The sequence below is a fragment of the Platalea leucorodia genome (assembly GCF_965183815.1).
Source record: "Platalea leucorodia genome assembly, chromosome: 3".
Taxonomy (NCBI): domain Eukaryota; kingdom Metazoa; phylum Chordata; class Aves; order Pelecaniformes; family Threskiornithidae; genus Platalea; species Platalea leucorodia.
The window spans coordinates 79,160,011-79,186,935 of NC_138825.1; the positions used below are offsets into that span (position 1 = coordinate 79,160,011).

General features: G+C 41.5%; 1 protein-coding gene across 2 annotated transcripts in view; it reads left to right on the forward strand.

Moving 5' to 3' along the window:
* Nucleotides 1–565: 565 nt before the first annotated feature.
* Nucleotides 566–26,925, forward strand: part of PREP (prolyl endopeptidase) — a gene marked incomplete at its 5' end in the record, with an annotated part of 111,778 nt that continues 85,418 nt past the window's right edge. Inside the window, 6 exons of one of the 2 annotated variants that reach the window (XM_082306441.1) lie at nucleotides 566–763; nucleotides 1,859–1,933; nucleotides 8,452–8,585; nucleotides 11,590–11,720; nucleotides 14,494–14,703; nucleotides 15,945–16,066. In XM_082306441.1, coding sequence (XP_082162567.1) covers nucleotides 566–763; nucleotides 1,859–1,933; nucleotides 8,452–8,585; nucleotides 11,590–11,720; nucleotides 14,494–14,703; nucleotides 15,945–16,066 — 870 coding nt within the window. Of the gene's footprint in view, nucleotides 764–1,193; nucleotides 1,246–1,858; nucleotides 1,934–8,451; nucleotides 8,586–11,589; nucleotides 11,721–14,493; nucleotides 14,704–15,944; nucleotides 16,067–26,925 lie in introns of those variants that run through there. The other variant, XM_082306442.1, reaches the window with a different exon arrangement.

The window sequence follows — 26,925 nt, forward strand, 5'->3', positions numbered from 1 at the left end:
GGGATGAGCGCCAGCCAGCCGGGCCGGTGCGATGGAGCGGCCGTCCTCAGCGGGACTCAGTGGCCAATTTGGCCTTCGCTTTTCGGGTGGAATCTCCGGCAGCCTGCCGAGAAGCCTGTTTGATGGAAACGCGCTAGGGGTTTGGGTAGGCCCGGCCTACGACCTGCCCCGCGCCCCCGCCCAGGCAACGGCCGCTGTTTGCCGGGCGGCGCTGAGGGGAGCGCTCCGGGCCGGGCCTGAGCCTCTCCCCACACCCTGTGTCAGGGTGGGGGAGCTGAGAGGGAAGAAAAAAGCCCACAATCAGAACGCGCTAATTATGTGGTTTTTAAAGCGTTTACTGTAAGGAAGATGAAACCCGTCGGCCGGGTGCTCAGGGGGAAACAACTCCGACGGCCCCGCCTGCCCCCTCACCCGCCCCGCCCCGCCCCGCCCCGCCCCGCCCGGGCGGCTCCCTGCGGCCAGCCGGTGCCTGTGCGGCGGCTCCCTGCAGGGGGCGCTGTGCGACTCGGCCCGCCGCCGGCGGCCGCTCTTGGCTGGGGCGGCTGGCCGGCAGGGGGCGGGCCGTATGGCGGCGCCGCTCCGCCTGGGCCGCGCCGCACGCCTGCTGCCGGCCGCCGCCGCTACGGCCCGAGTCCCAGCCCCGCGGCCGCCTCCGCGCCTGGCTTCATCCTCCTCTTCCTCTTCTTCGTCTTCCCGCCTCTCTCCGCCGCCGCCCGCCATGCAGGCCTTCCAGTACCCCGAGGTGTACCGCGACGAGACCGCCGTGAGTACGGCCCTCGCCGGGGCGGCCCGCCGGCGTGTGGCGGCCGCCGGGCCTGGCCGCGGGGGCAGCCCCTCTCGCCAGCTCCCTCGGTGCTGCGGGGGGCCGCGGGCCGCCTGGAGGGGGTTAGCGGCTTCTCGGCTTTCAGGGCTTTGTTCGGCCTCGGCCGTGACAAGTCCCGCGTGCTCCCTTGGAGGGGTCTGGGGCTCCAACGCCTGCGGGCCGCGGCGGCCGCTGGGGGCTTGTTCAAAGCAGGATCTGTGGCCGTCGTGGCGCTGCCTGCGGGCACCCGGGGTGGCTGCAGCCCGGCTGAGGCGGGGGGTGCCCGGGGGGAGCCGCTCTCACGGCCGCGCCCCAGTCGGGAGTGCAAAACCCGGCGGTTCTGGAACCGCTGCCTGGTTTGGGGAAATCCAGGCCTCCACCTGGGCTGGAGCAGCATGCAGAGGAACAAATAGTCTGTTTTTATATGATGGTACATCTGCAAGGTAGTCTGTCTCCTTGTGTTCCAACTTGATATGTAAGGTTTGCTGTGTAAGTTTGGCTAAAATGGGTTCAGTTTTCTTCTTGTTCCGCAAAGGACTGTGCTTTAGGCGCCAGCCCAGGAATTATTTACAAAGCTAACGTGGCTTTTAAACCAGAATGTTTGCCGACATGAGCCAACACTGAAAAAACTTAAGTATTTATTTTCATAGTTGAGTGAAAGGCCTAACTATGCAACTCCTAACAGCAGGTATCTAGTCTTATTTTGTATACTGGAGGAAGGAACCAGATAAATTCAACCACGTGGGTTAGTCTTTTGTGTTGTGGGTTTTGTTTTTTGGTTTTTTTTCTGTTTTTTTTTTTTTTTTTTTTTAAATTTATATCTATACTTAGTGTTTGTGAGCAGCAATAGTAGGGAGCGCTAAACCAGAGACAGTTAGTCATGTAACCAGAACTACACCTAGCAGCAAAGTGTTACTTTTCTCTTCCTTTGCTTCTTAGCACTGTATGCTTTTGTGAAATTTCAAATACTACTCATCTTGATGACTGTCATTCCTTAATGAATAGAGTTTGCTTGTGTGCATGTCTTTTTTAAAGTATTGTCTTTTATAAATTCAGGTGTCGGATTACCATGGGTGTAAAATAAGTGACCCATACTGCTGGCTTGAAGATCCCGATAGTGAACAGACGAAGGTAACCTTTCTTTGTATGAGAATGGATGTTTTGACATGGTTCTCTTTTATAGACTAGGTGCATGGGTACTCTGTTTTTGAAAGACCTGCAAGTACTTTTTTGAAAGCTTACATAGTGAATGTAGGTATACTTCATGTGATATCTTATGGTGCCAACAGCAATTTTGTACCTTTGTGTTAATGGGGGAAAGACTGGAACACTTGGTATAGATCACAGAATTTGGAAAACTAAGGGCCTGTTTATCTTGCGCTCATTTTTCTTAGACAATTTCAATGCTCAAGGTGGTGTTGTCACACTGAAGTGAAACACTCTGATTTTAGAGCACTTTATCCACTGTTCTAAGTACATCTAAAACTGCCATAATAAAATAGTTAAGAAAGGGTAGAAAGAAAACTTCTTCGGCTTGCTTTCTTTGTACAGTGACAAAGTGCGTGAATACTCTTTTTTTTTGACCCCTTTTTTTAAAAAAAAAAAAAAAAAAAAGTTTTCCTCCTGAAGTTAGGTTTTGTTAGTGGCTTTTATTACAGATTGCAGATGTTACAGTGTTTCCAGCATGCAGTCTGGTATAGCTAGACTGTGCTGCTGGAACTGGTCTTTTGCTGAGAAAGAATCCTGAACAATAATAAAGTATGACTGTGGGCCGGTTCCTCTGATATTCATGGGATAGGGAGTTGCAGGGGTGATGGCCAGAAAGTGGTAGGTGGCAGTGTGGAGTGGGTTTCCTCTGTAATGGCTAATAACTTTGTGACAATTGTAATTCCTGATCTAAAACACTGGCGCCTATCTAGTATGCATGATTCTGTCAGAAAAATGATGGAGGGCAGGATCTCCATTTAAAAATATCCTGCAGGGTGGCTTTCCATTAATGAGATTTATTCTAGGTTCTCTCATGTATGTGCTTACATAATACATCTTGATGAATTAGAGGATGGTAAAATAGTACTTACTGTAACTGTCAAGAGCAAGATAAAATGTGTACAGTTAGGATCCCATTCCCTACTTACAAATCTATCAGCATATGTAAAGACTCATGTGGGTTAAAAAGGTTCATTTGGGATCAGGTTTTAGTGGAAATGGCCATGGACGTTAACGTTGGAATTGGATATTTAGTAAGTTGAGGGTATTTTTTGATTCTGACATCCTTAAGAAATGGTACACATAGGATAGTTTTGTGCCAAATTCAGAGGGATATACGTGTGAGGAGGTATGGTTATGTCTTTCTTTTATAGAGGCCTTATAAATACCTATTAAAGTGTTTTTCGGGATCCTATGGAAGAGTAGGGATTGAGAAAATGCCAAGACCTGACTTCTTTTATCTCTGTGTTCAATACTTTCCACATACTGTGAGCAGGTTGGGTGAGAACAGTTGGAGGAGGGTGAATCTCATTCTCCAGAGATTGTAGTTTATATAGGAGGCAAAATAAGGAATGGGGATTATAACATCCTCATAAAAATGCAGCAGCCCAGACACAAGATGTCACATTGGTGGAATGAAAATGTTGTCAAATCTTACTTGCCTACCCTCTAAAAAACACACTCCTTGGCAGAATTTTGCAGTGCAGTAGTAGCATGATGTAAAGAGTGGAGAGTTCCTGTGTGTATAAGTATGTGAGTGTGTTGTCTTTTCCAAGTTCCAGGAGTTACTGAACAAAGGGAATTAAAGTATTTTACTGTTCTACCTCTTTCGTAGAAGAGATCAGAAAAAAATAATCTTGAAGTGCTAAACTCCTTTCATCTGCTTTATCACTCACTTCTTTGTGCTCTGCAGCAGAGGTTGCTAATGGCCACTCTTTCTTGCTAGCTTTTCTTAATAGTTTTTATCTCCAAGTTCTTGAGATAGTTTGCAGAACTCCTGCATAATAGCCATTCTGCACCTACCAGATCAAAGAATAACCAGACACTGGTATAGAGGCAATTGAATGACTGTGCAGGCTTCAGAGAGAATTTGGAACGTGCTTTGTAGACTTCAAGCCTTCAAATCACTGACCTTGAGACTTGTGTCCTTTCCATTCTTCCTCCAAGTTGCTTGCTCTCTTTATGCATTCCTTTATCCCAAACCTCCATTTGTTTGGGGGAAAAGTAAAAATACCCTGTGTACACCTCCAGCGATAGGCTACCTTTAATTTTCTACATATTAAGTACAGAACTAGAAGCAGAATTCCTTGGGTATCCATGCTTATCTGTAGTGAAAGAGCCCCTATTCAGTTCCTGTTTACAATGTGCTTGCTTGATTTGAGTATGTGTAACAGTGAAAATTCTGGTTTATGCCAAGAGTGAAGACTGAACATCATTAATTTATTAAGTTAGGAATCTTTTCTTTCACGCAGACAGTGAAAATTATTTGGTGTGTGCTGTCAAATAGATACACAAATATGTTGGAATTCTACTTTTCTAGACTTAGCAGAAATAGTCATGTCAAGCCTTGGTGTGGTCACAGAAGATAAATGAGTAGGCCTCGCTTTGTTTCTGTGTTGATGTGAGTCAGTGAAACATTAAGTTTACTATTTCTTGAAGTGTGGAGAAAGAAGCGCAGGCAAGTGAGATTGGTTTTAACTCTGGAATTTCCACAGTAGTTTCATCTGATGTCCACTGTAGGGTCAACAGGACTGGGACTGAAAGAAATTACCCACAACAGCTATGAGCATAAAGAATCATACTCATTTTTTCCTGTGGCTCATCCAAATGATCTTGTGGGCTCTGCTAGTTAGCAGCTTACAAACAAGTGAGCATAGAAGGGTGGGATTTTTTTTGTAATTGGTTTAATCAGGTGTTTTTGCAGTGAGAGTAGAGTGCAGGTGGTACTGTACCTGATCTACTGTAGTTTGCAGGTTTCCATTAAGTTAGGTGGTTCTGTGGTTTCTCTTTGCCCTCCCTCCTCTTCCTTGCACAGACCTGAATGTTTCTGTGCCTCCCTTGCATGGGTGTAGCCATCGCAAGGTGATGTTCTGTAGGGAAGCCTTTGGTGGATTAGTTTTCTGTTGGCATACATGCTTAATCTAGGTCACCCCAAGACCACATGATAGTTGGATGTAAGATGGTTCAAGAATGGGATCTTTCCTTTTCTAGCAGCCCACAGCCTACTATTAAATAGGTGAAAGTCAAATAGGTCTAGAAACTTTTCAGCCAGGTCGCCTGGATGATCTTATTCCATATGCAGTGTATATATCTACTATAAAAAGGAGGTTATTGAAGTCTGCACATGGCTAAGCAGGACTGCTTCCTGCCAGATACAAAGACTGGTAATGTTAAAACAATTTCTATCCTAAGACTTCTTGGAAAGTATACTATGAGTGGAAATCATTATCCTGTCAAGAGAAAAGCTTAGTGGCATGTAGAAAGCTGATAGGTTGTAACAAAGCATGGTTAAAAATTTTGTGGCATGTGTTTTTTAAATGAAACTTAGTTATTCTTTTTTAAAAAATAACAATTGGCCTGCTCAAGTAATGGCCAAACACTTCAGCCTTGCGTAGAACATCTCTACTGTTAGTACAACACTTGAGAAATTCTTTTGCTTTTCAAGTTACCTTATTTTCTGAGACACCCATAAGCATATACTTTACTTGGACCCTTATTCTGTCCCTTCTTCTGCTAGCAAATTCTGTCCTGGTTCAAGGCTTATGATAGATTGTCAGATGCAGATTTCTACAGGTAAAATAGGAATCTTTCTCTATAGGTTCATGAAGATGTACAGAGAGTTATTGTTAGCCCTGTAGCCTGGGTAGCATCTGTTTAGCCCAGCGTGGTGGATGGAGTTGTTTAGTGTGAGAGTTTCTGCTGACAACATCTGTTCCTGTACTTTGCCTAGAGCAATATTTCAATTATGTATTGCTTTTTGAACATGAGTGCAACCTCATGCTCAAAAGTGTAAGAACAGAGAGTTTCCAAACTGGACTAGATTATCCTTGGTGGAACTTTTTCAAAAACCTGTAATTCCTACCTCCTTTTTTAGATAGCAGTGGCATTTCCTTTTACAAATAGTCTTGGAATCTTTGGTGCATACTAAGTGGAAATGGGAAAAATATATTAAGTCCCTGTAAAAGCAAAATTACTAGCAATTGAGTTGTGAGTGCAATAGTATATAAGCATGCTCTTGTGCAACGAATGCTTGTAAAGAAAAGTTTGTGTCTCCTCTTTGAATACCAGTAATGAAAACAGATGTGGTAAGATGTGACTGTGCAGTTAAAAGTGAGTAACACAGTTCCAGTATGCCCTTGCAGCAATGTTACCATTTTGGTCGTGTTATTGATAGATGAAACAAAGACGTGTGCCAGTTTCTGTCCACTAAATGCAACTGAAAAGTGCTTTTGCCCATCCAGTACAATGGATGGCTTTATACATGTTTTTATAAGACATCTTTTCTCTGAAAATGTCACAGCACTTTGAGTAGTTAGTTTATTTGTGTAGCATGCGCTGTCTAGATTTTTGTGTACGTGGTCTTTGAAATTCATGTGTTTCCATTTAGAGAAAACAAATTCAGATACACATAATTCTTGGGTAGATTTAATTAGACGATGGGGCCGGGGGGAAACTGTTACAGTGGTACTGTATGTGGAGGCTGCCACTGGGATGTGCTGTGCTGCTGGGCTGGGTGTTAAAGCTGTCTATGCCAGTAAGATCCTCAAAGGGAGAACAGAAGCAAAAATTGGCCTTCCCTTGGCAATGCATTCACCTCTTTCTGTCCTTTTTCTCAGGGGATCATTTCCTGACTCGATCCTCGCTGATGCATAGAGTCTAATTTTGAGTAAAGGTCCAGAAGTCATCGTTAACCCTCTGTATCTGTTCCTTTTCAATGCTGTAGTGCTTGCTTTCTTGTATCATTCTTGAGTGGTGACTTGCGTGTAACCAGCCTATGTGTTCTTAAACTGATATGTTTCAGCACTTAGCCAAGTGCTCTTAGGGCATTACTAATTCTGCACTCACATGTTTAAAGCTTATCAGTTTCTGTATGCTTTGTTAGGCATGAACAAATACCTCTCAAGTGGAGACTGACCATAATTAATGCACTTTCTCCTTTACCTTTTGGCCTGACAAGTCTCTGAAAACACAGCTTGGCATGTAATGCAGCTCTTGGCTAAGCACTGCTGTGGCAGCAGGGCAAATGGGAGGGAGAGTGTCTCTACTTGCCCTATGTGCTCACTTCTCACCATGTGAAATACCTGTAAAATGCTCCTTAAAGAGTTTTATGTTCTATTCTTTCCTCTTTCTCACCTGAAGAATTAATAAATGAGTAAACATTGGTAGCAATTGGTAATGTGTGCCAGGTACTGTGTTTGTACAGCAGCTGGCTTCTCTGAAGAACTGTGAAACGCAGGCTGTGGAATAGGGATTGTAGTCCTGCTGCTCCTGTGGGTCATGCCCTGGGATGAAGTGTAGCTCAGATGTTATCATGTGTTGATCTGCTTGCTGTGTGACAGATTCAGGACGGGTAGAAACAATAGCCTCTTTCAAAGCAGCTGGGGAAGAGACCTGTGTAAGCAAGGGATGAATGGACATCCGGCTGGAGGCGAGAGGCTGGGGTCCAAGAGTGGTACTGCAGCCACCGGTGCGACGTCTGGCTGTGAATTACAGCAGCACACACTGTGTCCTGTCCTTCCTACTCCACATTAGAGACAGAAGAGCCTGCATGTCTGCTTCTTAGCAGCTGTGGTTCACCTTAAGATGCTTAGGTATTAATTTTATGTTAATGTACTGTGCTATAAATAGGGATGGTGAAACACCAACAGAGCACCAGTTGTTCCATGCATGCCATGGGAGTGGCAGCCTCTAACAGACAGCTGGAGTGGTAATGGTTTTGGCCACTGTTGTTAAGTGTGTGTGACTGGGAAATGGAGCGTTTTGAAGAAACCAGCCTCCTCAAAGTTCTCTTTTCAGAGATTAGGTGTTCTTGCCTTTTGTAACTAAGAACTGATCTGTGGACAGTACTTTGGCCTTTCCAAGAAATAGTGGCTGCGACTAATCCTGTGTGTTACATTAATAGAATGAACAGATGGTGCACGTGACATTTTGTATCATGTTCCAGCCTTTCACAGCTCCTGAAATGATAGTGCTATCTGTGGGCAAAAGGGTCTCTGTTCTTTATCCGTTTCCTAATTTATCTATTGTAGAGTATTGGAGTATTGTATATTTGTGGTGAAGTAAGGGAAGATGGTATTTCCTAGATATATACTGTAAGTTAGCTTTTCCATGCCATTTAGGCAAATATAAGGAGAGTTTTTAAAAGCACGAGGTTTGGGTTTTTTTTAAAGGGGAATGGCAGGAATCTGGCTTGTCTTTGGCCAAACCACTGGTTACCCTAGTGCGTGCCCTGGAGAGACGTTATTCAAGATATAAAATCAGTCTTATTACAGTATTGTGGCATAATGCAAATAAGTATGTAAGACTCTCGGGTGTGACTCTACACAGCCTATATGCAGAGAAAGATGTCTGTGATGCATTGCTTCGGAAAATAGTGTTTTCCATAGGAAGTATGCATTTCTGCTTGAGTTAATGTATTTTGGGGGGGTATTCTTTTCTTTCAGGCATTTGTGGAGGCTCAGAACAAGCTTACAGTACCCTTTCTGGAGCAGTGTCCTGTCAGAGGACTGTTCAAAGAACGCATGACTGAACTCTACGATTATCCTAAGTACAGTTGCCACTTCAAGAAAGGAAAAAGGTATGTGAGGAATGACTTTGTAGATGGTGATGAATGTGAAGCAAGTCAAAAGCAACTACTAGTTAGGAAAACAAATTATAAATTATATTTTTATTTATTCCTTTATAGTTGGGAAGTAGGAAAAGTAAGCCAATGTTAATATATATGGTTGCATGATGCAGAGAACAAGATGCTTGACTGTCTCCAGTTCCCAGTCATACTATCTTCTTGTGCTTTTGTCATCTTTTCTTTTTATAGGAGGAACTGTGAGTTTATCAAAACTCAGATAACTTTGTAGAATTACCGTTGTAAAAGTAAAACTCTGAGGAGTTCCTTGCAGGGTTGGTCACTGTCAGTATAGTTAAAGGCACCTTATCCTGAAAACAGCACAAGTCTGTCATGAGTGTGTTGTTCTAAATATTTACTAAAATACTGCTCTTATGTTGGACATACTTTGAGCAGCTGGTAGGATTTTTGTTTAGTCATAGCCAGTGAAAAGCAGCGGGAATTCTGTTGTGAAAAATGGTTCCTATATCTGCAGGGGATAGGGGAAAAATTATTTGGAGGACTTAAGGCAACTGATGCAAAAAGATCTGTCTTTTAAGAAATAAAGAAATCCTGCTATATTCCAATGCCTAGTCTACTTGTATCCCTGTTTTAATTCTGTGGCTAGGTAAAGAGATGGTGCTTATGTGGTTTACCTAAGGTCTGGAGACTGCAGCTGCTACTCAATGTTGTGTGACCTCTTTCAGAAACACTAGCAATCTAGAGAAAGGGAGTAAAGGGATGAAACTGCTGATTAACTTAGAAACATCTAAAGATTGTTTTAGCAGTTGAAAAAGAGGTAGTGCAAACAACCAGCCATTCTTAATCATGGGAAACACAAATAGTCTTTATTTTGAATTTGTTTGATCCTTGTTGAGTGAGCACCCAGATATGCCAGGTATGTTTTCACTGTCATCCTCAGGAAAGAGAAGAAGATGTCTCATTGCCTTAAGATTTCTGCACAGATATTGAGGGAAATCTGCTACTCTTTAGTTATCTGTCCTATGCTGTGAGGAGGGTGTGGATACTTGTTACTAAGGGAAGGAATGTCTGTACTATGTGGGTTTTTTTAAAAGTATGTAGAGGGGAGTGAACCCAAGCTGATGTTGACTTGTCACGGATGTGGCACTGTATGTCAATGTGTAGAGGTGTGAGGTTTAAGCCCAGAAGCAATGGACCTGTTTAGGACAGTGCTGCATCCAGGGAATTAAGCCTTCTTGAGCAAGTCAGGCAAAGCTTATTAGTTTGTATGTCATGCTCATGCATCCGTAACTATGCTGAATCTGATTCTGGAACAGGCCTGGTCAGTGACTACTCTGGATTCCTGACCCATTCTCCCTGTGCAGTGCAAATGTGCCTGGGTGTGGTTATTTTCAACGCTGATAAGGCTTGATGTTGCAGAGATGCTCATGGCAGCGATGCATATAGTCCCCACTAGATAAAAAGTCATAATTTGATGCACCTGACTGTCCTTCAGGAAGAACATTTATGCCAGGATCTTCATGTGCTTTAACTTATGACACTTTACTTTGGTTTTAATAGATGTCTTTTTAATTTTTCTGAGTGTTACTGTATTTCTTGGCACATGCTGAACTTAAATCACAGTGGTTTAAAAATCATACCAAAACCCATATATTATGGCATTTGAGGAGATTAAGAGGACTCTACCAAGTTAAGTAACACTTAGTAAGGGGCAGGAGGAGGAACTATTCTATTTGAAGAACTATCTAAACTTACCATGACACTTAGAAATTCTTAAATTTAATTACTCCAGTTTTCTGCTGAAGAATAGCTGCTAGAGGACAGTGTCTGAAGAGCTGTTCTGTAGAATCTGCAGAAAGGAAGAGTGCCCAGGGAAGTGCTGTGCCTGTCACATTGTTTGACCTTTGCTTCCCAGCTTATTACCCATTATTGCAGAGGTGAAATTGGCTAGAAAATGCATGGTCAAATGGAAAATTATGTATCTTTTTCTTCTGTTCCTTTGAATCTTCCGATTTTGTCACTCACTGAACATGATTGTTAGTATTTGAACATAATCCTAGTTCAGATTGTTAGCCAGGCCTCTATGAGTATAGTTCCCTTCTGGGTTTACCAGGTTCCCGTGCTTGTATCCAAGTACTGGACAGTCTCAGGGAAGGTGTGAACTTATGTTTAGGTTTGAACATTACCCCACAAATTCTCCTGTTCCCCTAGATGTAGCAGCTATTTGATTTGTTAAGTCACAGGTTTGTGTAGTAAAACTCAAAAGTCCTATGAAGGAAGAAAAGTGTAGTACCTATGAATTGCATAGAATACAGTTACTAATTTCTTTGTGCTCTGTAGTGTCTTCTGATGTGAGAAGTACCCCTTACTAAAGAGAATTCTGTAATTCTCTGTTCCTACAACTTTTTCAAAACACAGAGTTTTATGGACATTGGGAAATACAGATGAAACAATTCCAGTTCTGTTTCATTTGAACATGTCTGCCACCCGATACAGATTGAAAGCAGCTATATGAATGACAAAGCTTAGAACACAGAGGATGGGAACCTGTGCCAATACTTGTAACAGAAAAATGCTAAGGCTGCCACAGCTGTTTAACATAGACAGTTATGTAGAGTTTATAGTATACTTAGCTTTGAAACGTGCTGTGGCAAATGCAGCTTTTATTTTTAAAAGATGTTTTGGATGCATCCTACAGTCTCCTCTATACAATTTATTTCACATTGGGATGAGATTCCTCTCATTTTTAGAGGCCTAGAAATTGATGTCTGGGCTTCCTCTGTACTAAGGGGGAGAGAAGGGCACCTACAGAGGATGGTTAAATCGCTGATGGCCACGGGGGAAACCATGATTCCTACTCTACTATGAAGCTTGTGTTTCCCTTACATATTTATTTGTCTTTTATTCACTTCATGACAATCTCATACAAGTTTTTCTTGCTTGCCTAACTGAAAATCTGAGTTCTGGCTACTTATTTTTGCCTCTTGTGTTCTTTTAGGTATTTTCACTTCTACAATACAGGACTGCAGAACCAGCGAGTTTTATATGTACAAGACTCCTTAGATGCTGATGCCAAAGTTTTTCTTGATCCAAATAAGCTTTCTGATGATGGCACTGTGGCTTTACGAGGTTAGTGAGACAGCAGTTCCTGCTGAATAAGTCTGGGTCTTCAGCAGAAGTTGGAAGTGGTTTCCAGCTCTTTGCCTATACGACTAGGGTGGCTTGTTTTAATCGAAGTAGTCACAGTAGCTGTATGTGGATTTGTATAGCATTTCAGAACACCACTTCTAAATCTACACTGTATTCACAATTAACTTGATTCAGTTTCTCAACGTCTTTTTTCACAACTCTGTAACAAGTTTCCACTGAAATATGAACAGACCTTGAGGCTGTCCACAGCAAGGAAAAAAAGTTTGTGTTTATAGCGGCTAATTCTCTTAAAATTGTATTTTGTATCTTTAACACAAGCCAGCAAGTTGGTGTGAGAGACTGTGAAGGAATGTAGTGTTAACTTTTATGAGAATCACAAAATTACTTGTGTTTGCTAGGGCTTTAACTTGTGTTAGCTGTCCATTTTCCAACTCCCTGTTGGCTTATTGTAAAAGCAAGACTCTTGGACCCAGAAGTCCTTTAAGTCTGTTCAAGGCCAGTTAATAAAAACAGAGGACAGAATTAATGGATGCTTCTTTAAGTGTGACCTAGTTAAAAAGAATCAATATGGCTTTTTTTAGTGAGAAGTCCTGCCTTAAACTGTGGCTATAAGGAATTGGGTTCATATAATCTTTCTGTATTTCTAAAATGTTTATGACAAAATCTTTGCTTGTGCACTTGAGGAAACAACAGCCATGGAACAAGAGGGTAAGCTCCTGGTGTTGATAAATAATTGATTTAAGGGCAAGAATAACTGATTGGCTCTCAAAGTGGAAATCAGTGGTAGAGTTCTGTCAGGGTTTATGCTAGGACTTGCACTGTTCAGTATGTTTATATATATTAGGAAAAGGAGTGAGCAGTGAGGTGGCAGAGTTTGGCCATGATACAAAGTTATTCCAGGTAAAGGCTGCAGACCAACTGTGAAGAGCTGCAGGAAGACCTTATTGATAGCGAGTGGGCAATGAATTAACAGGTAAAAGTCTCTGTGCAAATAAATTAAGTGATGCACAGGGGACAAACAAGCCTAACCTCATTTGTAGAGGAATGGATGGAACGGACTCTGAGCTGATCATGACCACTTGGGAACAATTTTTAGGCTGTAATAGATAGTTCTGTGAAAATGTCAGCCTGGTTCTCGGTAGCAGCCAAACCAGCACATCAAATGTCAGAAATGATTAAGAAGGAATTAGAGAACGAAACAGAAAACACCATTACATTAGCAACCCAGGGCTTATACAGTAGCATTGAATATTAGATACAGTTCCCATCCCCTCAGCTCAAAGGGGGCTGTGAAATACAGTTCAGAAGAAGGCGGTAGGAACAATCAGGGGTATGGAGCAAAGGTCAGGAGCAATTGAGTGTGCCCAGATCAATCAGCTTGGAAAAGGAACAGTTTAGCAGGGATATAATAGAGGTCTATAGAATCATTTGTGGCATGCAGTAGCATGAGGAGAGTGAATAGGGGTTGGTTAGTCAACATTCTTTCTATTACAAGAATGAGGGAGTATCAGATGAAGGCAGTGGAAGTCAAGTCCAAAGCAAACAAAAGAAGGTGGTGGTTCATACCAGAAGAAACAGATTTGTAGAACCCCTTACCCATGGATCTTGGTGGTGCAAAAAACTTACTGTGGGTTTAAAGGGAAGCTGGACGAGGTCAAGCATTGAGTATTATTAAGCAACTACTTCATGAAAAAGAAGTCTCCTAAGCTAAAAATGGTGAGAGGTTGTAAGAATATTTGAGGGAAATATTACACTTGCTTGCATTGTTCTTACTCTTGTAGGCATCTTCTTGTGACTACTCCTGAGGGCAGCTAGGTGGAATCTTGTTCTGAATCAGAATGGCCACTCATGTTCTTATGGGAGAGAATATGTTAGGGTGGCACTGTGGTGTCTCTCAAACGTATGATTTCTATGAAATTCAACTTTTTGGTGTGTTTTTTTTCAGTAGTTACTTTCAGGTCTGCACAGGCCTATGATAATTCAATCTTTTCACTTGAGTTGATTTGCAGGAGTGAATTTAATCCTTATCAACTATGATGGAAGCTCTTCTGAATTTTTTTCAGAATCATGTTTTCCTCACAGTTTGGATAGAGCGACATATGTATCAGAGGTCTTAGCTGAGAATACCGGTGATTAATCCATTCGTGTGCTAGTGGCAAATTTTTCTAGTTAATTCAGTTGTCATGGCTTTGCAGGGTCTAGTTTTCATTGACTTCTATATTGAAGTGGTGTTTGTTTTATTTCAGGATGCATTGCTTGCATCTCAATTTCTGTTGGCTTCTTTGGTACTGTTTCTCTCTTAAAATCTCACTTAAAGTTCTCTACCTGTGTGCATTCTCAGTCTCCACCTCTTCCCCCCAAACGCAGGGGAGTAGAAGAATTATTACTCAAACCATAATTCAGATGTTGGGCATAAACAATGTTACTGAACATACTTACTGAGTATGCATGCCTAAACTCAGATCTGTGAACTACTTGAGAAGTCCACAGAGACTGGAAAAGCACTGCGAATCCCAAATGATAGCAGATGTAGTTGCTTGCACTGTCTTTTAGAAGACAAACCCTCTTCTCGCAGTGTTTGGTGAACACAGTTCTTTTGACTGCTTTCCCAATTTCACCTCTCCTTTGTTGGGATTTGGCTAGTGTGTAGTAAGTAATAAAAAGCTGTGTGGCAAAATAACAAACACATTTTTCAATATATTGTTTCCTCGTGCTGGTTCTTACTTCATCTTGTTTGGTTCCAATGTCCTAGGTTATGCATTCAGTGAAGATGGTGAATACTTTGCATATGGCCTGAGTTCTAGTGGCTCTGATTGGGTTACTATCAAGTTTATGAAAGTAGAAGGTCCTGAGGATCTTCCAGATACACTGGAGAGAGTTAAATTCAGTTGCATGGCATGGACCCATGATGGAAAAGGCATGTTCTATAACTGCTATCCACAACAAGATGGGAAAAGTGATGGTAAGTATGTCTGTACTAATTGAATGCTATATGGAAGCAAAATGACCTTCTCAGTAAATTGATGCAACAAATAATTAGCTCTACTAGTTTATACTGAAATAACTAGCTGTACTAGTTTATACAATTTGCTATCAGATTACGTGTTGTATGACCAAAGCCTGTACTCAGTGTGAGTATCCTCTTGTCTGCCTGTCCATCTTTCTCTAAAAAGTCTGCTGCTCCTTTTCTTTTTCTCTGCAATGATTTACTTAGCTTTCATACAGGGTGTTACTGGCTGGAATTTGATGTCTGGTGACAGCTTACTTAGATCTCTTTCCCCTTATGTATTTGTGTGGGCATAGGTGAACTGGCTTGGGAGGCTGACCTGATGAATAGCAATCTGGGGCATAAGGTTTTTGTTATTCAACCAGATTAATTCATCTGTGGTTCACAGCACAGCAACACAAAATGTTTATGCTAGCAAAACTCAAGGACCAGCACACAAAGTGGAATAAATTGCTGAGGAGTGTCAACAGGGAAGGAATTTAGCAACTCTTATTATAAGGCAGTGCTACTGAAAAGTTTCTTCTGGAGCTATGCTCTTTGTTAAACCTTGGAGAGAGCCTGAATTTTGCTTCTGTGTTTGCTTTTGCAGCTTATCATTTTGCCAAACTCGCAAGTTAGATACCCACCTTGTGTGTTTTACATTTAAATATGTTTGTAGTTCAGAAGCTGAAGTGTTGGAAAGTGTTGCAAGAACAAAATTTAAAAAAAAAAAATAAAAATCAAGTAGCACCTCATGCAGTGCTTTAAAATACTTTTTTTTATTTTCAGCAAATGGAAGTATGAAGGTTTCTAGGAATGTTATATAGCAATAAATCTCCCCTTAGTTGCCTAGGGTGAAATGGGAGCAAAAACAGCATTAGAGGGTGGCAGGGATTGTTGTTTTTCTTTTTCTCGCTTAGTATTTCTAGAAAGCAAAGCTTGAAATGATAGATCTTCACATTTGAAGAATGTATTATCAGCAATAAAAGGAAAGGGTAACTGAACAGGTTTGCAGTGTGGTTTGAAATTTTTTTTTTTTTTTTTTGGAGATGGGTGTTTGTTTGGAGGGGAATGGTTGTAGACTGAAACCATTTGTAGTTCTCTCTGCTGAATTACTCTTTTATATGCAAAAGAATACAGAAGTTTCTAAAGGTTTTATTTGGTGGTTGTTGCATTTCTTTGAGAACTAATTGGTTTAAATATCTGCAATTCACTAGGTACTGAGACCTCCACTAACCTGCACCAAAAGCTGCATTATCATGTATTAGGAACTAACCAGTCAGAAGATATCCTATGTGCTGAATTTCCCGATGAGCCAAAATGGATGGGTGGAGCTGAGGTATGATAAACACTCTGAAGCTTGTCATCATTATGTTCAGCTTATCAGATTCTAACAACTGGTAGTAGGTATAAAGTGGAAAATGTTTTGTTAAAAGAACATTTTTTATTAATGTTGCAGAGTTGACCATTGAACTAAGAATCATTGAATAAGAATTGCTGAAAATAAGACTGTCTAGTTTGCTTTGAATCAGTCCTCAAGGCTGTAATGACACAATCACATACCCTTTTTCGTCATGGAGGACATTCTGCCTGATGTACATTCCAGGGCAGAGAAGGATCATTTGATGGACAATGTATCACTCTTCTTGTTTCTTCTTAGTCAGTGCTGAGCACCAGCCCTCATTTCCTGCGTAAAAGCCTTATTCCAGTAATCAACATGTCTGGATATTCCCTGCCATGTATTTATTTTGTTTATATTTATTTTTGTGAGGTCTTTTCTGAAGATGAAATACGTCCATTCTACTAACTTGAAGAATGGAGACACACAGGTTAAAATCTGTTAATACTGTGTGCGGAGTTGGAGACTTCCAAGTTTCCCTACAAGTTTTATGAGCACAAATATGCTGTGGACTGTGTTACTGGAGATGGAACAAGTGACTGCTGGAATTGATTTCTTAAGCTTATTTTGTTGAACTACTACTATATTGTGCAAAGTCCCAGTGAACCAAAATGATAGGTAACCATGCTCTGTTCTTCCTTACATGAGTGATTGAAAAGACTCTGAAGTTTTGTAATTAACACGTGTTTTATTCTTTGTATTAGATTTAACAGTGCTTGACTGAGTGCACTGTTCTAAGTGCTGTTGGAATGTAGTGGTGGTTATTCTGTTTTTCAGGGACCTGTTGTTTTTCCAGTGGGTAAAAACATGTTGTAATTCTTTGCACTCTCCTAAGTACTATGTTTAATCAGTACATTTTGCTTCTACACAGGGTTTCTTTTGGTCCAACACTTTTGATAAATATGAAATGTTTTTACCCTGATTTGGGGTATTCAGTTCCTAGAACTACTTTTCCCTGAGAGTACCTCTTTTTAAAAATTTGATCATCAGCCTATGCTCACTTTTCAACACATCAACCCGTGAAAATGTTGAGGGTTTCTGTTTTGTGGGCTGCCAGAAAAGAAAGGTTCTTTCAAAGAATTTGAACAGTGGGATTCAAAATGAGACAGTGACTGAGAGTGTGAAAGGCTCTCCAGCAAAGTGACCACACTGAGCTTTCTCTGTACAAATCAGACTTATCTGTAGGTGTAGGTTCTGTGAATGAAAAGAACGTTTTTTACATAATGTCATCTATTCATGAAACATACCTTTAACAACTGACCTGAACATCAGTGTAAACTTGCAAATGGGACTTTGGAATTTTTTTTACTGTTCAAAAACTAGTCAGTTCTGTTGAGTAAACTGGCAATAAAATAGAATTTGGAAAACATTATCCTTATTTTTGCCTAGTTCTGTAAATAAATGGGCTTTCTGTTGGTGACAGATGTCTTGTGATATATCCACTGATTCACGAGTGATGCATATTATTATTATTATTGCTTTGCAGCGTCGTGAGCTAAACTACACATGGTGTTGTGAAGGCAAATTCATTTTCTGTGGGTGAGGGCTGTTGCAGTCTGATTCATTAGCCTATACAGCTTTTTAGGGTAGTGAAAGTTTGCAGTCGCAGATGGTATTAAATCGCGTGGAAATTATATCTGCTGTATTAGGTGTAGAGGTACATTTGTCTTATAGGTAGCAAAATCTTTGAGATAATAGCACACTAACAGAGCCTTTTCTTATCTAAGTTGAAGAAGCAGGGCTGGAGCATTTCAAGATCAGAAATACAGAACGTAATATGAGGAGGACCATGGAAGAGAATTCATAGTACTGTGTGTGTAGTGAGTATCAAAGAATTTGCCTGGTCAGGGTGCAGAGAAGCAGCCATCCTGCATCCCCTGGCTCTTCTATTGTGAAAGAAAAGCTTGAGGCAGCCTTAAATGTAAAAGAAGTATCTTTTTTTTTCTGATACCAAATGTCTCAGATAATTTTTGTGCTTAATGAGAATATACAGCTCTTATAATAGATGATCAAAGGTCTTTGGGGTGGGAAGAATGGACTGGTACAAATAACTCTTGCTGTAGAATAGGAATATAATAGAACGTAGTGCAGCTGCCAGTTCTGAAGCCACTGGAATTGAAACAGTCCCATAAGTATTGGGAAAGTGGGGAGGGCAGTGAATAGAGAAACACCTCACTACTGTGGGTCCTGGTTTAATAAATATGTGTGGCTGCTTATGACTGTTTTCTTGACCTCTAGGAGGCATAAACTTCCAGACATGTTGGTATTTAAAAAGAAATGGTATTTTAAGGAGGAGTAGTAAAGCAGAGATCCACCTTGGTAAATAATCGTGAGCTTATCTAAGTGAAAGTACTTTAAAACAGTTGGTACTCTGGGGTTGTGCTGTGAGCTCCAGCTGAAAAATGTGGCTCTGTCATCCTGATACTAATGAAAAATGGTCTTTAATGGTCAGGAAAAAACATTCTGCAATTAAAAAAACCAAACCAAAACAATGCAATTGCAAAATGTGGTTTCATCCTTGTGCAATAGGTCAAAAATCTTCAGGCCATTCAAACAAGTTTTCTGGTCAGTTTTTTTGAAGTATGTGTTTGAGAAAGTGGAAGACCACAAAGTAATGGGGGAAAAATTAAAATATCTTTAGTAAAAATCAAATTATGTGGCTTATTGGCACTGTCCTGAATATTCTTACTTGGTACTAATATGCTGCCACAGTTGTTAAAATACAGCTTTGCACAGCTCAACATTTTATGAAAGTCTGCTGTCATGCATTCCTGTCAGATTAATAAACAAATGTTTTTATTTTACAGGGCCTTGCTGGGCCAAATGGGTAGAGACATTTGGGTTCTCTTAAGTTTTACACAAGCTTCAGTAAAGACAGTTGGATTATTGTGTGGGTGGTCTAATTTCAACTAGCAAACTTTTTTCTATAATGGGGGCAGAACTTGAACTTCCATACTCAGGTTTAAGAGTAGAATTTGCAGGTCTCGCAACTGCTGAGTTGAGGGAGAGAAATACCTTACTTGCAAGTGAAAAGCACCTGACAAGGAGATCCTTCAGAGACTGCAAAAGTAATAACCTTGCCATGATACTTAAAAAAAAAAAGAAAAAAAAAAAAAAATTACTAATCTCAGGTGCGCTGGGGGGAGTCAGTGTGGTATGTATTTTCAACGGAGAGAAGAAACTAGGTCACTGATTAGGACAAAAGAGTGTTGTGTAAAATTTTGTCAGCTTAGTACATTTACAAGACAACATGCAAGAAAGCTTCAGGTTTTTTTCCTCATTACACATTCAACACCAGCCCCAAGTATGCTTGATTTAAACAAAATCTGTGGTGCTGAAAATGGTGTTGGCACAGAAATATAGATGCATTTCCAACTCCTCACTTGAATGGATTACTTGTGAGGAAAAAAAATCTGTTTATTTTTAGTCAGATATATAAGTTTTCAAAAAGAGGCTATCAAATCTTTTCATTAGTCTAGAAAAAGCGTATGTATTTCTAGTACAGATTCTAGGATGGGGGGAGGGGGGGGAAGAGGAGGGATGGAGTTTATTTGAATAACATCCCAGTAGAGGGCAGTCTGGTATGAAGATTTTTAAAACCTTGGCAATGTCATAGCTACTCTTGGAAAAGCAGAGCTTCCCATGCTTCTCTACTTAAGTGACATGTTCTTGCCTCCTCTCCAGACTCATAGAGCGTATTTCTCTTTCACAGCCAGCCTGTTATTCGCAAAGTTAAACAATAAGTTATGTAAGAGCCTTTCACAGCTGGTAGTGTTAAAAGTCCCTACGGTACTGGCAGGAAAGTAAACAGGAGAGAAAGGAGGCGGTGGGGGGAACCCTCCCATCCCAATTCTGCCAGCAGTAAAACAAGTACAATTTTTCCTATTGTTTAACAAACACAGTGCACAGTCCCTGAATTGGCAATACTTTTTTTTATTTTAATGTTTAGAGCTGTCGGTTAACGTCAGTGGTTCTCAACCAGGGAGGTGATCTTGCAAATGAAATTTAGAGCACAGAGGAGTAAGCTGTGCCAGATGTGTGCTGGCCATGGTGTGTTTTCACTGCAGGAACGTGGAAGTGCAGCATCCAAAGAGGAAGAGTGAGCAGCATGAAGGGAAAGGGTTCAAAACATTGTCAGTTTGCTCAAGTGAGACTCACTGCTGGACTAAACAGGGCTGTGGGAATTTTTCTAAAGCCTTATGCTATCTTTGTCAAGGCTGAATCTGGAATAGAAGCCTACTCTGAGTATCATTTTTCAGCCCTGGTAATAGGTCTGGAGAATTTTACCATTAAGAAACAGGCAGGCCCCCAGCTACACATGGAGCTATGGTAGACGGTAATGTCTTACATATCCAAGTTCCTGATGCTTTGGTGCTTTCATTGCACTCAAAAGCAAGCTGAAAGCCACAGGAAAAATTGTATGTGATGTTTGTCTGTAACCTCAGAAGGCTACTGATTTTACTCTGTGCTAAATTGAAGAAAGAGAATGCATATAAATATGCATGTACATATCGTAGAATCATAGACTGCTTTGGGATGGAAGGGACCTTTAAAGGCCATCTAGTTCAACCCCCCTGCAATATGCAGGGACATCTTCAACTAGATCAGGTTGCTCAGAGCCCCATCCAGCCTGGCCTTGAATGTTTCCAAGGATGGGACACCTACCACCTCTCTGGGCAACCTGTTCCAGTGTTTCACCACCCTCATCGTGAAAAATTTCTTCCTTATATCTAGTCTGAACCTACCCTCTTTTAGTTTAAAACCATTACCCCTTGTCCTGTTGCAGCAGGCCTTGCTAAAAAGACTATCCCCATCTTTCTTGTAGGCCCCCTTTAAGTATTGAAAGGCCGCAATAAGGTCTTGCCGCAGCCTTCTCTTCTCCAGGCTGAACAACCCCAGCTCTCTCAGCCTGTCCTCATAGCAGAGGTGTTCCATCCCTCTGATCATTTTTGTGGCCCTCCTCTGGACCCGCTCCAACAGGTCCGTGTCCTTCCTGTGCTGAGGACCCCAGAGCTGGACGCAGCACTGCAGGTGGGGTCTCCCCAGAGCAGAGTAGAGGGGCAGAATCACCTTCCTCGACCTGCGGGCCACGCTTCTTTTGATGCAGCCTAGGATACGTTGTGTTCTTCTTCTGAACAAGGCTGTCTCATGTCCTGTTATAATTGAAACAGTCGTAAGCACGATGTTCTAGGGTCAAAGTCCCAGTTCTCTGGCTTTGGTAGGTCTCCTTCAACCCCAGGCTTAGCAGAGGCTCAGAAGGATATGGTCAGAATAGAAATGCTTTTTATACCAGCACATTGTATCTGAAATCAAAGAATAAAAACCTGCCTGGAATAAGGAAATTGAAGTAATGCCCAAAGCAATTTTTCTAACCTGGGGAATGGGTGGAGAGAGCACATCAGCATGTTGTTTACATATAATCAGTCCATGTCCTGCATAGAGTGTGTATGTCAGGCCTGCTCCTCAGAATGTAGTAAGTGGTTTCTGTTGGACCTGATCCTGAAATTATGCATTCCTGTGATCAGCCACCGTTAGGTCTGTCAAATCTAGTTGATTAAACCAGTATTATGCAAATAGAAAACAAAAAGCATTGGCATGCAGTGTTAGAGTGTCAGCTTCAGAGGTCTTGGATTGTGCAGACAGTCCCAGAGGGTGTTAGGGAATGGGAGTTCTTGCCCCAGTCTTCATCTTCTCAAAAGACTGCTAGAACATAAAATGTGATAGGAGCTATATGCAAGCTTCAGTGACTTTCTAGCACCGCTGCAAAGATAATGTCAGAACATAGCTTTATGTTCCTTTCATTACAAACACTGCCTTCCCTCCCCCCCCCCCAAAAAAAAAAAAAACAAGCAAAAAACCAAAACAAAACTACAAGATCATTTTACCTTATGAAAAACTATTTCCTGTTCTAGGAAAGGAAACAGCTTTGGGTTTGTTTTTTATTTTCTAATAGTGAGTTAATAAAAGCAGAATTTGAAAGGCTGGGAGATTACAGTGTTCCGTATTTTAACTTACTCATCTGATACAAAGCTTTAAAATATTGATATATAGCTTTAAAATATTGATACCTAATGCAAGGCAGGTAATTTCTGCATCAATCTGAAATGTCTCTTCCATATAGATTCTTCTTGGTCAAATCATATGCAGGTTCAGTGGTGTTATACAAAAATCTTTGTGTGGCATGCACCTGAAGTTTAGGAAACAACCACTGTCATCAGTCTGTTTTATTGTGGTGGCTGGGTACATTCCTAAATGAATATTTAAAAAAAATTCCAGTCAGTCACTCTGGGTAGTTTTAAACTGTTATATACATAGCATATAGTGAAAATTGTGGGAGTTTTAAAATGCAGCTTATTGATGCTATGAGTTTTTAATTCCTACTTAATTAATGCCATGCATGACATGGTTGCATCTTTGTTGCCACCCATCTGGCCTTCTCTGGATGGTTTGATCTTCCCATGACTGGGTACACGGAGTCCAGTTACTAATTTGACCATTTGCCTCTGTTGGAAAGCTTTGGTTCTGTCTGATTTTTGTGAGCTTTGATTTTTTTCTTTTTTTTTTTTTTTTGGTATGTCATTCACTTGCTCTGTTTCATTGGAAATGCATTAGATAGCAATGACAGTTGCCTTGTTCCATATGCAAAGGACACTAGCGTATGAAGCAGTAGTTTGTAAAATAATTGCAGATGCAGATCAGGTTGTAGGTTATAATAGTGTTAATGTCTGCAGTTAAAGGAGAAGTTGGTTTCTCTTTTCATCAACACAGGCATATTATCTAATAACTGAATTTTGCTGATTTAATTTTTTAATATCTTGTTATGCAGAAACAAATTATACACTGATTAGTTTTTTTCCACCTCGATAATAAAAAGGGCAAAGGTGGTAAAACTTTTAATTGGTTAGCTTAAAAAGGAATGATGTGTGTAATATTTGCCTTAATATAATATTATGCACTCAAAGGGCCCCTATTTGTGAATTAAAAATAGAGGGCTCTTCCTTATCCTGAATCTTGCAGTGGTGACTACCCAGGTAGTATTCAAAGAACTAGCTTTAATATTCACTGGGGTTGCTGTCATGCACTTTACTTGGAAGCAAAGCACTTTAATGTCTCTCCTATTGACGTTTTAGCTGAGGAGTGATACATAAAGCCAGGAAGTCTGAAAACCCAACAGCCTTCTCCTGTTCATTCTTTTTTTTGTTTAATTATGTATGAATTTTTGGTCTGAAATGTGCTGCTAGTAGACAAAATATTTAACCTCACTTTTGCTGTGGATCCTCATGGGTGGTTACTGCTGTTATAAATGCACAACGTGTAACCCTTTGGGATTCCTTATATGGCTTGTATGATGAATTAACTATATTTTGTAATGCAAGAAAAAAAAAAAAGTAGTTGGAAAACTCCTTTCACTAAGTAGGCTTTAAATAATTCTTGTTCTTTTGATATCCATTGATTTATTGAAGTTACAGGTAAACCACTTCATCTCTTAATGTCTTTCTAAGCAGTGATTACTTTTCATCAAAATGGAGAGAACAGGTTTAACATTGAAACAAAATTGCCAGTAAAAACCAAAAAATACTCCACTGTAACCCAAAACTATAATTTTACTTCAAAGGGTTTGATCCTTGCAAGACTAAACAGAACAGTAGTTGTGAGCACAGCTATCATAATGATACTTCTGTGTGTTTGGTGTAAAGATGGTCACAGCAAATATTTCAGAAATAACAGATCTAATAAATTCAAAATTGCCAAGTGACTGAATGGCAGCAATGAAACTACAAACTGTACACCAGCATCAGCTCTTTGAAATAATGCTTCCTTTACTAGTGCCAAATTAGGGATTAGTGCTGTGTTATGCCAATAAAATCATTGTTATGCTGAAGGTTTTTAAAAGCTCCAGTTGAAGGGCTGCAGGGTTTCTTCTGTCCCATTTTGACAGGACTTGAATGTCATTTTAAGATGTTCAATTGCTTTATAACCTCCTTACCTTTTACTAGTGTGTGTTGTTTGAAATGACAGAAATTATTTTAACGAGAGAAATGTGCACTGACTAGCATTCCAGATCTCTCTCAGAAATTCTTGAGATGTGTTTCCTTTTCAGCTTGGATGTGGGAAACCAGGAGAATTTACTTCTGATCCAAGCTGTCAGTTCTGACATTACAGCTGTCTCCCTTATGCTGAACCAGGAATGCATTCTAAGATTTGAGTGAAATGCTGGTATGAAATTTCAGTTCATAACTTTGTGGGCCAAGGGCAAGGATTGCAGTTCAGATCATGAAGATGATGTAGCAGCATAAGAATAACCAGAATCATAGTTGGGAAATCCTATTTTCTTTTGCCATTCTGAACCCCCGACTCTTGTCTGTTTAAGATATAGAAGAGTCAGTGGCATTCAGACCATGATTACACACATTTGTCAGTCCTGCCATCTGAGCTGCCTTAAGCAATCTCTGCCACTATTATTCATGTTTCCAGCTGCTTGGTTGCCGTGTGTTAGCTCAGCCATTTGTGCAACGGCACAGTGAACTGACTGAGATACTAATGTAGCAGAGGGACTTTTTCTTTTATTCTTTCTTTTTCATTGTGTTTTCTTTCTTTCCTTTTTTTTCCCCTCCTGGATTCTTCTTTGTTGTTTTGTTTTCCTGGATTCTTCTTTTTTTTTTTTTTTTTTCCTTATTTTATTTTTATTTTGCTTTTTTTTTTTTTTTAACATGCTATTTTTTCAGCTGGATCAGCTCCTCAGTGTGGTTTACCACATGAATGGTAAATGCTTGTATTGACATGACTAGGGGAATGAACTTGTATGGATACAAGCAACCAAAGCAGTAGGAAGAGCTAGAGGTGGAGACTGCATAAGCTGGTACTGCTCCCAATATTTGCCCATCAAACTGTAACTTTGCAATGTCGATGTCTGAATCTGTGGTATAATACTAAACATTTGGTATAATACTAACCATGTGGTGGTCGGAGGCAGTCTTGGGCTCAGTGACCATGACATGATAGAGTTTTTAATTCTTGGACAAGTGAGGAAGAGGGTCAGCAAAACCACTACCCTAAACTTCAGAAGGGCAGGCTTTGGATTGTTTAGGAGTCTGGTTAACAGAGTCCCTTGGGAGGCAGTCCTGAAGGGCAAAGGAGTCCAGGAAGGCTGGATGTTATTCAAAAAGGAAGTCTCAAAGGCACAGGAGCAGGCCATCCCCATGTGCTGTAAGTCAAGCAGGTGGGGAGAAGACCGGCTTGGCTGAACAGAGAGCTTTGGCTGGAACTCCAGAAAAAAAAGGAGAGCCTACCACCTTTGGAAGAAGGGGTAGGTGACTCAGGAGGACTACAAGGATGTTGTGAGGTTATGCAGGGAGAAGATTAGAAAGGCGAAGGAACTTAAGCTGGCCACCACTGTTAAAGATAACAAAAAATGTTTTTACAAATATATCAGTGACCAAAGGAGGGCCAGGGAGAATCTCCCTCCTTTGTTGGATGTGAAAGGTAACTTTGCCACAAAGGATGAGGAGAAGGCAGAGGTACTTAATGCCTTCTTTGCCTCAGTCTTTAATAGTCAGACTGGTCATCCTCGGGGTTTTCAGGCCCCTGAGCTGGGAGATGGAGATAGGATGCAGAATGAAGCCCCGGTTGTTGAAGAGGTGGCAGTCGCCGACCTGCTCCTCCACCTAGATGCTCACAAGTTGATGGGGCCAGATGGGATCCACCCAAGGATACTGAGGGAGCTGGCAGAGGAGCTTGCCAAGCCACTCTCCATCATTTATCAGCAGTCCTGGTCAACTGGGGAGGTCCCAGATGACTGGAAACTAGCAAACGTGACGCCCCTCTACAAGAAGGGTCGGAAGGAGGATCCGGGGAACTACAGGCCCATCAGCCTGACCTCGGTGCCAGGAAAGGTCATGGAGCAGGTCATCTTGAGTGCCATTATGCAGCACGTGCAGGACAACTGGGGCATCAGGCTCAGCCAGCATGGGTTTATGAAAGGCGGGTCCTGCTTCACTAACCTGATCTCCTTCTATGACAAGGTGACCCACTTAGTGGATGAGGGGAAGGCTGTGGATGTTGTCTACTTGGACTTTAGTAAGGCCTTTGACACTGTCTCCCACAGCATTCTCCTGGAGAAGCTGGCTGCTCACGGCTTGGATAAGTGCACTCTGCGCTGGGTTAAAAACTGGCTGGACAGCCGAGCCCAGAGTGGTGGTGAATAGAGTCAAATCCAGTTGGCGGTCAGTCACGAGTGGTGTTCCCCAGGGCTCAGTGCTGGGGCCAGTTCTGTTCAATATCTTCATTGATGATCTGGATGAGGGGATTGAGTGCACCCTCAGTAAGTTTGCAGATGACACCAAGTTGGGTGGAAGTGTCTATCTGCTGGAGGGTAGGAAGGCCCTACAGAGGGACCTGGACAGGCTGGATCGATGGGCCGGGGCCAACTGTATGAGATTCAACAAGGCTCAGTGCCAGATCCTGCACTTGGGTCACAAGAACCCCATGCAACGCTACAGGCTAGGGGAGGAGTGGCTGGAGAGCTGCCTGGTGGAAAAGGACCTGGGGGTGTTGGTTGACAGCCGCCTGAACATGAGCCGTCAGTGTGCTCAGGTGGCCAAGAAGGCCAATGGCACCCTGGCTTGTATCAGGAATAGTGTGGCCAGCAGGACCAGGGAGGTGATAGTGCCCCTGTATTCGGCACTGGTGAGGCCGCACCTCGAGTACTGTGTTCAGTTTTGGGCCCCTCACTCCAAGAAGGACATCGAGGTGCTGGAGTGTGTCCAAAGAAGGGCAACGAAGTCGGTGAAGGGTCTAGA